The following is a 15,345-nucleotide window of genomic DNA, read 5'->3' as shown; positions in this document are numbered from 1 at the left end:
ACAGCCTGCTCAAGTGCGTAAGGACCACCCGGACCTGTGTGTTGTCTTAGGAATGTCACCAAGTCTCTGAACAGCTCTCCTGACACCGGCTCCTAATCCAGCCACAGCTGTCAGCTGTTTGCCGGTTGATGTGAATGTTGTGCGGGGTATTATGACCCGTTGGAGTGTTTGGTCTGGGGCTATGCTCTTTGATATCATACACTCACATAAGCGGCTCAGTGGCTTCAAGCACGTCTGTTACCCATGTTGACATGGTGACGCAAGGATTCTTCAAGCTTGTTGCCTCCAGATGAGTCAACGCAAGTACGTAATCACCCTTCGACCATGCGCGATCACTTCCGAGTTTTGGGGTTGTTCGTGTAGGCGGTGCTCCAGTCCTCTGGTTCATCTTTATCCCCTGAGCCTGTGTGACTTTGGTCAATCCCCACCATAACAGACATCTGACAGACAGCAGCTCACTCACCGTCAGGCTTATCAGTACATAGCACATGTTAGCACAGCAAGGGGACAACTAAAAGCCACTCATTTACGCTCAAACAGATGTTCTACCCTCCTTCACTATAGGCTCCACTTGGCTTTCTTTACTTCTTGTTCTTTTCTCACTTTGGCTTCAAAGGGACAGGACATTAATGTGCATGAATGAAGACAAGGAATGCAGAAAAGGCAGAAACTTTCAGACAACGCTCCTGTGTGCATGTGCATTTCCGATGTGCAATTGTGTTTACCGCTTGTTTGCAGTTCAGCAGGAGCAAAAGCAGGATCATTAAATTTACTCTACCTGAAAAGCTGAAAGGACGAGTGCCTCACTTAAGAGAAATGGAAAACAGAAATGCTTTGAACAAATTGCCACACTTCAACAGCTCAATATATCCTGAAAGGACATTTGTCAAAATAAATTGATTTTGAGGCAACATTTTTCAAGGTAACATTTTCTCTCTCTCTCTCTGCAGTATTCCGGTGAGGTTCCTGAGAATCGGGTGGATGTTGTGGTGGCTAACCTGACGGTGATAGATGCCGACCAACCCCATTCCCCCAACTGGAACGCTATTTATAGGATCATCAGTGGCGATTCATCCGGGCACTTCACCATTCGCACTGACCCTGTAACCAATGATGGCATGGTGACTGTGGTAAAGGTAAGCCAACCACTTTGCAAGGCTCCTGGCCGTAGAGGTCATTATCACATTGTTATTCCTTATTTTACTTTAAATGTCAGGTGCAAACAATAGTAATCGAGCACAGAGGTCTGAGTTGGGACAGACTGTAGCCTTTACCTTTGGAATGACCCCTCTTGTCCAAAATGAGGGATTGGAAGTCCTTCTGAAAAACTCCCACACTCACACCTTTACACAATGGCTGGAAAGACCACTTTAGCAGTAAGGTATTGATTTCCCAATTACGGAGGCAGCAGTTGTTATATACTTAGAATGGGATACCTGCTGTAGTGAACAACAGCAACAAGAATGCTTTGTCTTGTTTTTGTGTTCAGCCAATCGGATGAAGATTGTCCCAACATGTTAAAACCATTTACCAGGAAGGCAAGGAAAAAGAAAAAAGAAAAAAAATCTTTATAGGGTGTATATGTGTGCACTGCCTATAGGTATGCATTCATCTATGAGCAGGTGTATGTATTTTGTAGAAAGAACTTCTTTCTGATGTATGAGTTCGGCAAATCTCATCTCCTGTCCGACAATAATGCTTAAGAAATAACAATAGCATTTTATGCAATTCCCACAGGACCCTGAATCGTGCACATTGGCATTTTGCTTCTCTTCATTAGCTCTAGATAAGTGCCTTTTATTGTCCATCCCTCACACTCCTTGATGTGAAATTCAGCAGGCAGCCGAGTAGCCGCAAGCTTTCATAGAGACCCACGGGATATTATCAGGAAATCATAAAATAAGAGACTGTACTCCCTCTGGGAATGACAAGAAATAGACTGCCTCTAAAGGTAAACAGAGAGTCACTCCAGGGAGGCGGAATAGTTCACATCAGACGTCATGCGATAGGCAAAGTCAAGACATAATAAGAGACCCTCTTATTTTTACCAGTGTGCTGCAAGCGCACACAAGATGACACCGCAACCAGGTATGCACAATCTCCCATGGGGTACCTAGGCTCATCTGTAAACAAAGGCTAAGGTCTTAACCAGAGCTTGTCACATTTACACAGCTTTCCAGGGAGATGATGAGACGGCATTCACATTTCAGCAAACGGATAATAGGTTTGCCAATAGACAAACGTGAAAATAAGAATGCATGGAAATACACAAACACAGTACTCTTGATTGCAATGAGTCATTAAGATATGTAAATCACAGATGATGATGAACACAAAAGATTCGGAGGATCTGGGAGGAGGAGTGAAGTGAGGCAAAGACACAATTTGGAGGATCCAGTGAAGCGTGGATTAGTGGGAGTATGAGAGGGTAGTGGCTTGCTGAGGTGATGGGATTTCCTGTAGAACAAGGGGTTGAGTGGGGGTCTGGAGGGTAGGGGATTTTGGACTGAGGCAGAACAAATGGTCTAAAGGGGAAATATGAGGATACAAAGGAAATATAAAATGTGATGACTGTTGTGGTAACGTACAACATACAAATATATTCTGTATATTATCAGTGATGTGCTGTGCGGTTTATGGCTGGTGAGCCACTGGCATTAATCAGATATACACATTTATGAGCAAAACAGAGTGGAATATTTGACATTAAAATAGCAGTCTGACATTGAAAACTGGTATTTTTTGATCTGATGTTTGAAGCAGATCTTTAATTTCCGGTGTTGGTGTTCCTTTATTAATTATTGTAGATCCCGTTTTTACTGGTACTCCAGTTTTGAGTAACGTTTATAGTTGCAGTGGCGGGTGGTGCATTTCAGCCCTGGACCTTCAGTAGGGACTTAAGTGACCTGCTTTACATGATTAAAAGCATAAAAAAGAGCTCAAGACATTTTTAAAAATGAAGAACAGAAAAATAAGAGACAGCTTACTAAAATTACTAAAATAATGTACAGTGCAAGAAAAATAAAAAAAATAAATGAAAATACTCTAAAAGGCTCAGTTATAAGCATGACAAAAAACCTGAAACATTCCCACCTTGGGCTGACTTGAATTCTGTTGGCAACTTATTACATTGGTGTGCAGCATAACAGCTGAATGCTGCTTCACCATGTTTGGTTAGGAATCTTGAGTCTTTAGATCTCAGAGCCCTACTGGGTTTATTTTTATTCATTATCACTTCTTTAATGTAATCAGGACCTAAACCGTTTAGTGATTTATCAGAACTTTAAAGTGTATTCTATAAAGGGGCGGGCGGTGCATTTTAGACGTGGGCCTTAGCGCAACAGACAATCCCCCCCGCGTTGACAGATGGACATCGAAGTTCGATCCTGAGCTGCAGCGTTCTGAATCGGGGTGGGAATTGATAAGATGTTATCAATATCAATGCCGTTGTCGATTCTGCTTATCAATCCAATTTCTAATCAATTCTCTTAACGATTCCTGAGTAGTTGTAGGAGGGGGGAAAGTAGTTCTTCCACACCAAAAGCAACATTTTTTTTTTTTTTAAATGATATCTGCACAAGACCTTTTCTAGCAAATAACGAAGCAGGGTCCGACGTTAACCCTATTTGAGTGGTGGGCAACCATGAGCCAAGTTGTGTTGGCCCTCTCAGAACCTGTACTGGCCCCGTATTTTGATGATATAATATGTTAAATTTAATTGGTTATTTCGTATTCAGCATCTTTATAGTGTATTATTTGAGACCCTTTAAGAAATTATTGCATACATACACAATTGCATTCATGGCTATGACTCTGTTAACCTCACTAAACTCAAGGCATCGCAATTGCACAAATAAATAATAATGCTTTAAAGAATAAATCAATTACAAAATTATTAAACTATTTCCTTAGCACTGACCTTCCAACAATGCTTTATCTTGTGCCTTGATGATGTGTACACCAGCGATGGGGGCACTCGAGTCAAATGGCTTGACTCGAGTCGACTTGAGTTGCCACTTTTATGACTTGTGACTTGCGTGCCAAATACTTAAGAAAGACTTGACTTACCGGAACTACATGACATCACAAGTCATCTCATTTAAAGATGGGAATCAGCATTTTAATTAAGACAGTTTGTCTTTTTTTTTTAAGTAACAAGCGTTTTGTGAGGTCTTTCGCGCCAACCTGGCAACACAGTCTGCGTTGTTGTGCACTTGCCGGTGTGAAGTAGCCACCTGCATAAACATCGATGGAAGTAGCTCCAAAGATACAAAATTTGGATTCAAGCATTATGTTGTCGATTAAGTCGACAAAAAGAGGATGGCAACCTGCAAGATTTGCATCTCACGCATTAAAGACAACAACAATGACATTGAACTTCATCCGTCACTACAAAACTCACAAAGATAGGTAAGCTAGTTTAACAGTGTAGCTAGCTGGTGAAACATTAAGTTTCATATACTGATGTGGGACGACTAAAAATAAAAATAACGTTATTGTGAACGTTTTAGGACAACTAAGTAACGTAACTAGGGGTGCGACAGTTTATGTCATTTTGTCGGAACCTTTCCTTTTGGTTCATAGGCACACAAAACTTTTTTTTTCTCTCTCTCATTACTACTAAGGCGAAGCGGTGTGCACTCTAGAGCAGAAAGTAGCGTCTAATATATAATGCCAACTGCTGAATGCAGAAGTGAAGTAGCGTTGCTAGCTGTCAGTTGTGGAGATTAAAAAAAAAAAAGCGCGGAGACGTTTGCGGGCATGACGAAAGAGTAGGTGCTCGAAGATGCCAGGTACGTTATAAGTCTGCTGAATTGGATCACTTTGCATTACAATCACGGCGACAAAAAAAGTCGGTGACAAAAGTGCCTTCCACCATTAGTAAGTACACTACAAATTGTGAGTAGCTACGTGTGAATAAAATATTCATACTATGAGTTCTTATTGACGTGTCACATTTAAAATGTCATATTTTGTGTCGGCTCTGTATTAAAGCTGTTTGCACTATGTTTTTAAAATTTAGACCACACCATATGAAACATAATTTTTAATCTAATGACAATTGTCAATTGTCCAGAGTCAGTGCTCCTAAATGAGATGAGATTCTGTATAATTCTGAACACAGCCACGTCCCTAATTTTTTTCAAATGAATTGTGCAGGTGGCACGGTGGACGACAGGTTAGAGCGTCAGCCTCACAGTTCTGAGGACCAGGGTTCAATCCCCGATCCGGCTGGTGTGGTGTTTGCATGTTCTCCCTGTGACTGCGTGGGTTTTCTCCGGGGACTCCAGTTTCCTCCCGCATCCCAAAAACATGCATGAATTGGAGACTCTAAATTGCCCGTAGGTGTGACTGTGAGTCAGAATGGTTGTTTGTTTGTATGTGCCCTGCGATTGGCTGGCAACCAGTTCAGGGTGTACCCCGCCTCCTGCCCGATGACAGCTGGGATAGGCTCCAGCACGCCCGCGACCCTAGTGAGGAGAAGCGGCTCAGAAAATGGATAGATGGATGAATGAATTGTCCAGGTTGTGTCACATTAAAGGTGAAAAACTATTTATTCTATGTATAAATTATTATTATTATTATATTTGTTCATACATCACAAAGACCTGGCATTTTAACAGGGGCGTGTAGACTTTTTATGTCCATGAAATAAATTAATACATAAACAAACAATTGTATTATATTTTTTATATGAGGGCAGCAGTCCCAAAACATTTTAGCGCCACTGATCATTTTCATGTGAAATTTTTTTTGGGCTATTTACACTGTAGCGTTTATTGGGGGGACATCAAATTTGAGCTTAATTCAGAAGAAAACAATGAGTTAAAAGCGGTGCCTGCATCACTTCCGGGTTATCGTAATTTTAAATTACAGCGTTATAAATCAAGGTCTTTGATAGATATGAGGGGCACCACGTGATATTTTTACAAGTTTTACTTTGAGGTGAAATGACGACAAACCTTTATAATTAGTCTCTTAACGAAAGGTGGCTACATTTAAGGAGTTTTTAGTTCTAGACTTTCTAGAGGTTTCGTTCAGAACCCAATCACACATATAATCAATGCAAGTGGTGAATTTTATAGAAAATGTAATAATAAAAAGGGCTTTCTACAGGATAAAACACAGACAAACACAAAACAAACATGGTATCTACGAACATTGGCAAAGGAAGGGATTTGTGATGTGAGATGAGCAGAATGGGCGTGTAGTGAATGCATATAGTTGAGGACTCCTCGTCTCGTTAATATAAACCCAAATATGCACTAATCCGTACTTTTAGTAGACCGCAATGTTGGATTTACGTGTCTGGAACACGTTTGAAGAAGGTGAGTCAGGCTCCCGAGTGTTCGGCCGGCCCGGTCTGCACCGGTAACAGGTGGATTCGACGGGAGGGAGGAATGGAAAAACAGGAGCAGCAGGAGGCCAACGAGTTCTCAGGCAGGACGTCTCAGGTGACGTTTGGAGCGGGCGCGCTGCGTCCGCTTCCGTTCTCTCAGACTGAGTTCGGGCCACCAAGCAGGGTGGCTCGAAGTGCTTGCAGGAAGCGGCAGCCGGGGGATTATCCGATGTGTCCTTCCACCTCGTCCTGCCTAGCGCGGTCGTCGGAAAACGTGAAGGTAGCAGTTTCAAAGGCAGAGGGTAACTTTGGAAGGGGTATGTAATGGACACACTTGGATAAATGATCATTAGAAGTAAGAATGATGGTGTTACCTGCAGAGGCAGGTAGGCCAGTACCGAAGTCCAAGGCGATGTGGGACCAAGGGGGGCTCAGGATAGGTAAGGCGTGCAGCAGATCAGCTGGGCGCAGATGTGAAGTCTTTCATCGGGCACAGGTGGAGCAGGCTCGGACAAACTCACGGGTGTCTTTAACAAGGGTGTTTTACGAACTGGATGGTGCGGGTGATTCCAGGATAACAGGTGAGTTTAGAATTGTGGGCCCACTGAAGAATGTCAGAGCGTGCCGAATTGTGAACAAAAAGCCGGTCAGGAGGTCCAGTCTTGGGATCCGGTTGGGTTCTCTGAGCATTTTTTTACCACCAGTTCAATCTCCCAAGTGGCTGCCCCAACGAAACAGGAGGAAGGAAGGATGGGTTCAGGTTCAACTGGGCTGGAGGGGGGTGAGTAAATGCAAGAGAGGGCATCAGGCTTGACATTGCAGGAATCAGGGCGGAAGGAGAGGCTAAAGTTGAAACGGCTGAGAAAAAGGCCCCACTGAGCTTGTCGGGGGTTCAAACGTTTGGCGCAACGGAGATTTTTGTGATCGGTCCATATAACATAAGGAGGTGTGTGTGCATGTGTGTGTGGACACCACTAGCTACAGATGAAAGTGCTGTAAGCGGGGTTGACCTTTAAATGTGCTCCAGTGCGCCACAGAGGTCGTATACCATAAACCTGTGCTCATATTTATTAGTCGCTAACATGTACACAAACACATTTAGAGGTGATGTCAACCAAGAGGGCTTTTTAGGAATTTAAATACCACAGCCGGTACAGTCGCCTGACTTTGGTGCAGGCAGCGTGGGTTCAGTTCCCACTCAGTGACGATGGGAATGTGGGTGCGAATGGTTGTCCCTGTCTATATGTGCCCTGCGACTGACTGGCGACCAGTTCAGGGTGTAGTCCACCTTTCGCCCGAAGTCAGCTGGGATAGGCTCCAGCGCCCCGCGAGTCACTGATGGTGTAGTTGTACACTCGCCTGACTTTGGTGCAGGCAGCGTGGGTTCATTTCCCACTCAGTGACGGTGTGAATGTGGGTGCTAATGGTTGTCCGTGTCTATATGTGCCCTGCGACTGACTGGCGACCAGTTCAGGGTGTAGTCCGCCTTTTGCCCGAAGTCAGCTGGGATAGGCTCCAGCGCCGCGTGACCCTAACCAGGATAAGCGGTGTTGAAAATGGATGGATGGAAATACCACAGCCTTTGTGTCAGCTAAAATCACCATACAGATGTTGGAACTCATTAGCATCACCATCACACAACACAGACACAAGCCTTGCAGCGGTTATCATCACTCGCCTATTTAAAGGCACGCCACTTTACCGACAAGCTCCACATTGATCTCTTTCTTTTTTTATTTGTCTCCTTCTGGCTTTCGAACTTAACGTCAAGTCTTCATTAGAAGAGCACGGAACTGTCAGTCTTGTTTTACTTCTAATCCAGAACCCATTTTCCACACAGGCACATACCCACATACTGTACTAATGCACATGCAAAGGTGGTTAACAAGCTGTCGAGGTGATGTGACAATCATCTTATGAGTGGGTCAGCATGTGTGTGTGTGTCATCTGTTCATTCAGCACATTTTCAGTTTTGTAATGTAACAGAGTATACAGTAAGTCTGGCTGGTGACCAGTCCAGGGTGTACCCTGCCTCTCACCCAAAGTTAGGGTGTCAGGGCAAGTCAGGGGAGGATGCCCTGCTCCTCCGAATGTTCGTCGGCAGTCGACGTTTTTGGGGGAAGTGAACCGTGATATGGTCGTGCTCGCAACACGGGCTTTCCAATGCTCGACGTGACAGGCGTTTCACGCCGTTTGTTGTCGTCGTAGCGTCATCTCTTTAGTTCCACTTTTTGGCGTTAGCAAAAATCTGTTTTAGAGTAAGCTGTCTGTATTTTTCCGTTTTTTTCACTCTGTCGATCACAGTCTCTGTCTCAACCACGCTCCTACAACATTCTGTCGATTTATCATGCTAAAATCCTTCCCAAGCCTTTGATACATATTGTGAGGGTCAGTGCAATGTGGGTTGCTTGGAATTCTCCTCTTCCCGCTTAGGAGCCGTGAGAGAAGGCACGTATTTGATTGACAGCTGACGCGGGATTTTGAGAGCATTTAGTGACTTGCCCACAGCGTCTAGAAGCTGATAGAATGTCTCAATTCTTGACCAATTGTAAGCCTAATTTCACATTTATTTTTTTATTCATTAATTAATTGCCCGGCTTGTTAACAAGACTCTTTTCTGTGCTGTGTCAAAAGACATTATCTATTTTGTTCTACTTTAATTAAAAAATAGCAGTACAGTAATCCTGATGGAAAATAAATCATTTTGATGGAATTTTGTTGTTTAAGTTCATGTATACAGTCACATTTGGACAAAATTGTTCGTACCCTTACATTAAAACTTTAAACTGATGAATTTGCCAAATTCTTGTTGATGAGCCACAAAGCTTCTTGTAGAATTTCCTTTGGACAGGTGAGATAAAATTTATCTTTTTGGCAGGACACATCAGTTCTATGCCTACAGCAACCGGAAAATTAGTCACAGAAAGAAAATTTGAGAGCAGAGGTAATTGTACCTGCAAGACATTGCTGCCTGCCGTTCCTCCAATGGTGCCAGTGGGCCAAGTGGTGGGTCGTCAGCTGGTAGCCATCCCTGAACATCTCAGGGTGGTGGCGCAGTGACAGGGATTTCTCCATGCCACTCCTTGCAGCTGGTTTATGGATATTTCCCCACACTCTGTCCTTGTGTTACTCAGCTTGTGAATGTGGAATGAAACCAGAGGGACTATGTATGACAGGGGTGTCCATTTGCCTGAGTCAAACAGAGGCGTGACCTCATATCAAGTCGTTTTAGGAGTGCTAAGCTCCTTACTTCCCGCATGCTTTGTCTTTCCTGCGGAGCCAAACCCAAAAGCTGCCTTGCTCTGCCTCCTCCGCCAGATCCTTGAGTGCTTTCTGCAGGTTAGATCCTGCAATTCCGAGTGACGCCATGAGCCGCTGGGTGGAGGTTCCAGTGAAGACTGGGCACCCAATCTCTTTTAGGAAAACAGTTGCCTGCCACCCTCCTTGGTGACATGAAGCTGCCAGGTCGCTGTATCTTTCTGTATTTCTCTCGAAGGCCTTTTCCATCCCCTCTACTGTCAGTTTCACCATGATGACTTTCTTTGTGGTGCCAGGCCAGAGAACAATGCCTGGCCGTAGGGTGGTAGGTGTGATGTCCTGGCAGAACCTTAGCTGCCGTTCAAGGTGGGCTCTCATGTTCCACTCACCTCCGGGGGGAAGGAGGAACCGCTGCTTAGTGCTTCTGCTCTGGCTTCACCCCCTTGCTAGATGAAATGGATCCATTGCTGTGAAGTTAGCAGGCTGCTGTTGTTAGCTTCAAGCCTCAAGCCTGTGTACCGCAAGCATTTCAGCCAGCTTGCGTAGCACTCTGTCGTGCTGCCATCTGTACCAGCCGTTAAGTAAGGCTATGCCTCTGAATTGGCTGATGTTACGGGAGTCTTTCTCTTTTGGGATGAAGGTAGTGTCTGATCTGCTCCATGCTGGAGGGATGGAGTTATTTCTCCTAAACACTCTTTGAACACTGTACCTATTTTGAAACATGAAGAAGGCTTGATTATGTTCTGGGGATGCTTTGCTCCATCCAGCACAGTGTGTCTTGAATGTGTACATATCAAAATGAAATCTCAGTACAGTCAAGGCATTCAAAAAGCAGGGTCTCAGTCACAAGTACGGAGAGTCTTTGATTAATGAAGGGGTACAAGTAATGTGGTTATGCTGATACAATGACAATTGTGCAGTCATCAAGCAATTTAAAGTGACTAGTAGTGCGATAATTGTGATACAATGACAATTGTTCAAATGATGCAGAGAGTCCACAGGCACATAAGTGACCAGTAGTAATCAACAACAATTATGCAAATAACGCAGAGTGACAAAACAACGAGGAAGGTAATAATATAATAATGTCCCAACAGAATGTTCAAAATTGGCAAGAATTGGCAATGTCATAATGCAATTGTTTAAGAAGTTAATGGCAAAAGGGAAGAAGCAATTGTAATGTCTGCTTGTTTTAATGCTTTGTTCAATAGTGCCTTCCTACCTAAGGGAAGGAGCTGGAAAAGGTGGTGAACAGGATGAGGCGCGTCCAAGAGAATTTTACCTGCCATTGTCTTAGCTCTTGCTGCATGCAAGTCCTCAAGAGTGGGTCATCGATAATCACCGGTCACTGATAATCTTTTAGGCAGGCCTAACTGTCCGTTGCAGTTGAATTTTGCCCTGCTTTGCAGCAGCACCACCAGAGTGTGATGGATGAACGCCGGAATGATTCAATGATTGCTGTATAGAAATGCCTCAACAGCTCCTGTGGCAGGCCGTACTTCCTTAGCAGTCGTAGGAAGTACAGTACATCTTGTGCTGGACCTTTTTGAGGATGGAGTTAATGGAGGGTGTAGGGGGTGAAAGTTTCCTTGTCAAATCTGCAGTAGAACGTATTTAAGTCATCAGCCAGTCCTTCATTGTCCTCGTTTTGGGGAGATGGTCTGCTGTAGGTGAATAATGATTGTAATCCTCTCCAGACTGACGCAGAGTCGTTGGCAGCAAACTGTTTTTTCAGCTTTTCTGCATAATTTCTTTTAGCAATGTTGATTTCCTTTGTCATCTGTTTGCTGGCCTGCTTGAACAGAGCTCTGTCCCTAATCCGACAGGCATTCTTTTTAGCCTGACGAAGTTTAGCAGTGAACCACACCTTGGTGATATTAAACATGCGGAACGTCTTTGTCGGTACACACGCGTCCTCACAAAAGCTGATATTGGATGTCACAGTGTCCTTGTAGTCATCCAAGCTGCCAGTTTAAGTTTCAATGACACTCCAATCTGTCCAGTCCAAATCGTCCTGTAGTACCAGCTTTGCTTCATTGGTCTACTTCTTCACTATTTTCATGACAGAATTTGCACATTCAAGTTTGTGCCTATATGTTGGTATCACTAACATGTGTATGTGTTCACTGTGATGGGTTAAATGCAGAGAACAAATTTCGTGTGCATGCATGCATGTTCATGACAATAAAAGATGATTCTTCTTCTTCTTCTTCTTCTTCTTCTAAGTGGATTAGACAGTGGTGAGACAAACCCAAAGCTGCATGGGCAACAGATCGATATGAGTCTTTCAGCATGGTATAACAGTGGTCTAGAATGTTGTTTACCCTGGTCAGACAGTCAATGTGCTGTTTATATTGAAAACAGCGGGGCGTTGGTTAATCCAAACGGCATGACCAGGTATTCGTAGTGTCCGAGGGGGGTATTGAAAACAGTTTTCCATTCATGCCCCTCTCTGATATAGATGAGATGGTAGCCATTGCGTAGGTCCAATTTGGTGAATAGTAACAGAGGGTTTCAAATGAGGGGTCAATGAGGTGTAGTGGAGATTTGTTTTTAACGGTGATGTCATTGAGTCCACGGTAATCGATCCAGGTATCTTTCTTCTCAACTAGAGAAGAAGAAGGCCGAATGAGTCCAGAAGCCAGGGAGTCACGGATATAGTCCTCCATGGGTGAGTGCTTCTCTTAACGCCTGGTTGCTGGGTCCATGCTGGCCAGAGTATTCTGTCACGATACGATGGTGTTAATTTTAACTGGACCCAGAAGCAGGCACAGGCTGAAGAAGTTTGTGGAGGATGGTTTATTGAGAAGAGATTTGGAGGTGGATCCTTGAGGCGTACTGGCGGGTTGTCAAGACAGGGAGCGTGCGGCAGGCGGTGGCGTGAGCAGGTGAATGGCTTGGTGGCATGGTGGAAGAGGTCAGCAAGGCGGGGAACACGGAAGGAGCACTGAGGACAAGGAAGAACATGGAGGTCAGAAATATTGCGAGGACTGGCGTAGCTTACGTGTAAGTGGCGAGCTGGTGTACCACGGGCAGAGGTGGGCTGTAACGTGCTACATTTACTCCGTTACATTTACTCAAGTAACGTTTTCGATAAACTGTATTTGTCAGAGTAATTTAAATGCACTGTACTTTTACTAGTATTCATGTGAAGAAGGATCGATACTTTTACTCCGTTACAATGAGCGACATGATGTTCGCTACTTTTATTTATCCATGAATGCTTCTGCGTGTCTATTTTTAGACTCCATCATCGACTTCCGTCATTGCGGCAATCAAACGGGATCACTAATGTCATTTGACTCCAATTCACCAATCAGACGACACAAGGCAGTCACATGACCGCGGACGTAGCCTTCGCGAGCCAATCAAAATGACTCATTTTGGGGGAAAAACAGCTTTGTCATGCAGCTCTTAAATTGTGACTGCCCAAACGTGCATATTTCAGCCCAATTCTAACATGAGAAAACACCTTGTGGTAAGTTGCAGATATTTTTTCTGTTGTTTTGGCAGTGGATGTGGCAAAATTAGCACACACACACACAGTCACTAAGTCTGGTCAGCAAACAGCTTCTTCATGAAGTCATTGAAGTGAATAAAGGAAATAATGTTTCTGTAGGGCCCAGTGCATGTGTTGTTGGTTTTTGGGCAGTGACAAATTTAAATGGGGGCAGGTGTGTGTCGACTCCCATATATATATATATATATATATATATATATATATATATATATATATATATATATATATATATATATATATATATATATATATATATATATTCTTTATTTATTTGATGTTCATGCTCTGATTAAAAAAAGATCTGGTCCATCCAAGCTCCAACAAGGGAACTGCAAGGCACAGCTCATGATATTTGTTTGCTCAAAACTTTGATGTTTTGTTTCATAATGGTGTTTCTTCGTCTTTATCTCAACGGACTACACCCTGAACTGGTCGCCAGTCAGTCGCAGGGCATGAATTACTTTATTGTAATTAAATTACTTCACACACACCAAAACTTTCGAGTATGAACATCACCCCGGGACGTTTACGCACAACCGTTAGTACTAGCTCCAGCTTGTTAGCCTACAAAACGTTTTGTTGCCTGCTTGCGAGCGGTATCGTATTAAAAGTACGTGAACATACCTCAAGGCTCTTTCTCTCTTCCCTGCTACGTTTCTCCTCATCTCTGGGCTGGGCGCAGTCAGTGATCACTGCTTGATATCTGATTTGATTGGCTGAAGGGGGTGGCTGAACTCACATGTGATCGGTCGGTACGGTTCGTCACTACCGTAAAGCCTGCAATGCTGCGCCACTTAAAATAGAAGTGCCCTGTATGTCTTTAATCATAACCTTTCCCTAACCTTTTTTGGCTATGGTGTGGCTCCGTATGGGACTGCTTCCGGATTCTGACCCGGACCGCATTCCGCCAGAGCCACTGCTCTAGGGTGTTAGCTGGGATAGGCATTGGAATAAGAATGATAATGATGCACATTTGTCTGTGTCCAGTGCATAATTGTTGCTGGGCATGGTAAGAAAAAAACCTACTATTTTCTATTATTATTATTACTATAGAAAAATATTGCTAAGTGACATCAGGATAAAACTTAACAACTTTCATCAAAAGTAATCTTCTGTTGCGTCTTTTCTTCTTCTAGGCTGTTGACTTTGAGATGAACCGAGCCTTCATGCTGACAGTTGTGGTGTCCAACCAGGCCCATCTGGCCAGTGGGATCCAGTCCTCCCTCCAGTCTACGGCAGGTGTAACCATATCAGTGCAGGATGTCAATGAATCCCCTTACTTCCCCACAAACCCAAAACACATCCGATTTGAGGAGGGCGTCCCAACTGGCACAAGTCTGACAACCTTTTCGGCCACAGATCCTGATCGACTACAGATGCAGCAGACAATCAGGTATTGATACAGTAGATCCAATTGTGCTAATTTTGTATCAAAAACCCTGCAGAGTGCTGACAAGAAACGATGGACTCAATACAGAGCAAATCCTATTTGGTCTTACTGTATGGGCTCACTGGAAGGAAAATGGTATTGAAAAAGACTGCCTGACTGAGCATTTAGGTTAAGCATTATGAGCAGACATCTTGAAAAAGTCTCCCCTATGCAGTGGCATCAGGCCAAAACGCCTCACTGTTAGTAGTTAGGGGTTAGAGTTCAACAAGGGGACTATATTTAAGGTATCATCCATCTCTCCGAGACAACCATGCAGAGTTTATGAGCCGGTGGAGAACCCTAAATCAGGATGCTCTGAAGGTTAATTGGAAGTGATAGCTTCCGAGCTAATTGGATGTGTGTGTGTGTGTGTTTGTTCTTTAGGTTGTCCATAGAGTACACGCACGTACACAGATGAACGGGAGAGTGCGCGCACACACACACACACACACACACTAAAGTTAGGCAGAAGGGAAAATAAAAGGCACTGCTGGCTAAAGTCTAAACACTTGACATAGCATTACCGGTATGTCCACCTTCCGTGGTCTTTCTTTGCGCTAAACCTCTCTAGATGGTAAATGTCAAGCAACATATTTTAAGGTTACTTTGCCCAACTTAGTGCATATTGCATAATCAGTAGATATTGACCTCCCAAATTCTAATGTGGTGCATTCAATATTTGCCTTATATCAATACCTCACAGATCTGCAGGACTGACTTTATACTGTGTTGACACTAGGGCTGCGTGATATTGAAAAAAAATGACATTGCAATTTCTTTCAAACTCGCAATATATAT

At 43.7% G+C, this 15,345-nt stretch overlaps 1 protein-coding gene across 3 annotated transcripts in view; it reads left to right on the top strand.

The window, feature by feature from the left end:
• The window catches only part of LOC133487774 (cadherin-4-like), a 342,915-nt gene that overhangs the window by 295,444 nt on the left and 32,126 nt on the right, over positions 1 to 15,345 (top strand). For all 3 annotated transcript variants that reach the window (XM_061794893.1, XM_061794884.1, XM_061794902.1), the window contains 2 exons: positions 951 to 1,136; positions 14,255 to 14,511. In XM_061794893.1, coding sequence (XP_061650877.1) covers positions 951 to 1,136; positions 14,255 to 14,511 — 443 coding nt within the window. The remainder of the gene's footprint in view (positions 1 to 950; positions 1,137 to 14,254; positions 14,512 to 15,345) is intronic.

Source organism: Phyllopteryx taeniolatus, chromosome 1 (genome assembly GCF_024500385.1).
Source record: "Phyllopteryx taeniolatus isolate TA_2022b chromosome 1, UOR_Ptae_1.2, whole genome shotgun sequence".
Taxonomy (NCBI): domain Eukaryota; kingdom Metazoa; phylum Chordata; class Actinopteri; order Syngnathiformes; family Syngnathidae; genus Phyllopteryx; species Phyllopteryx taeniolatus.
This window is presented reverse-complemented; position numbering and strand designations above follow the sequence as displayed.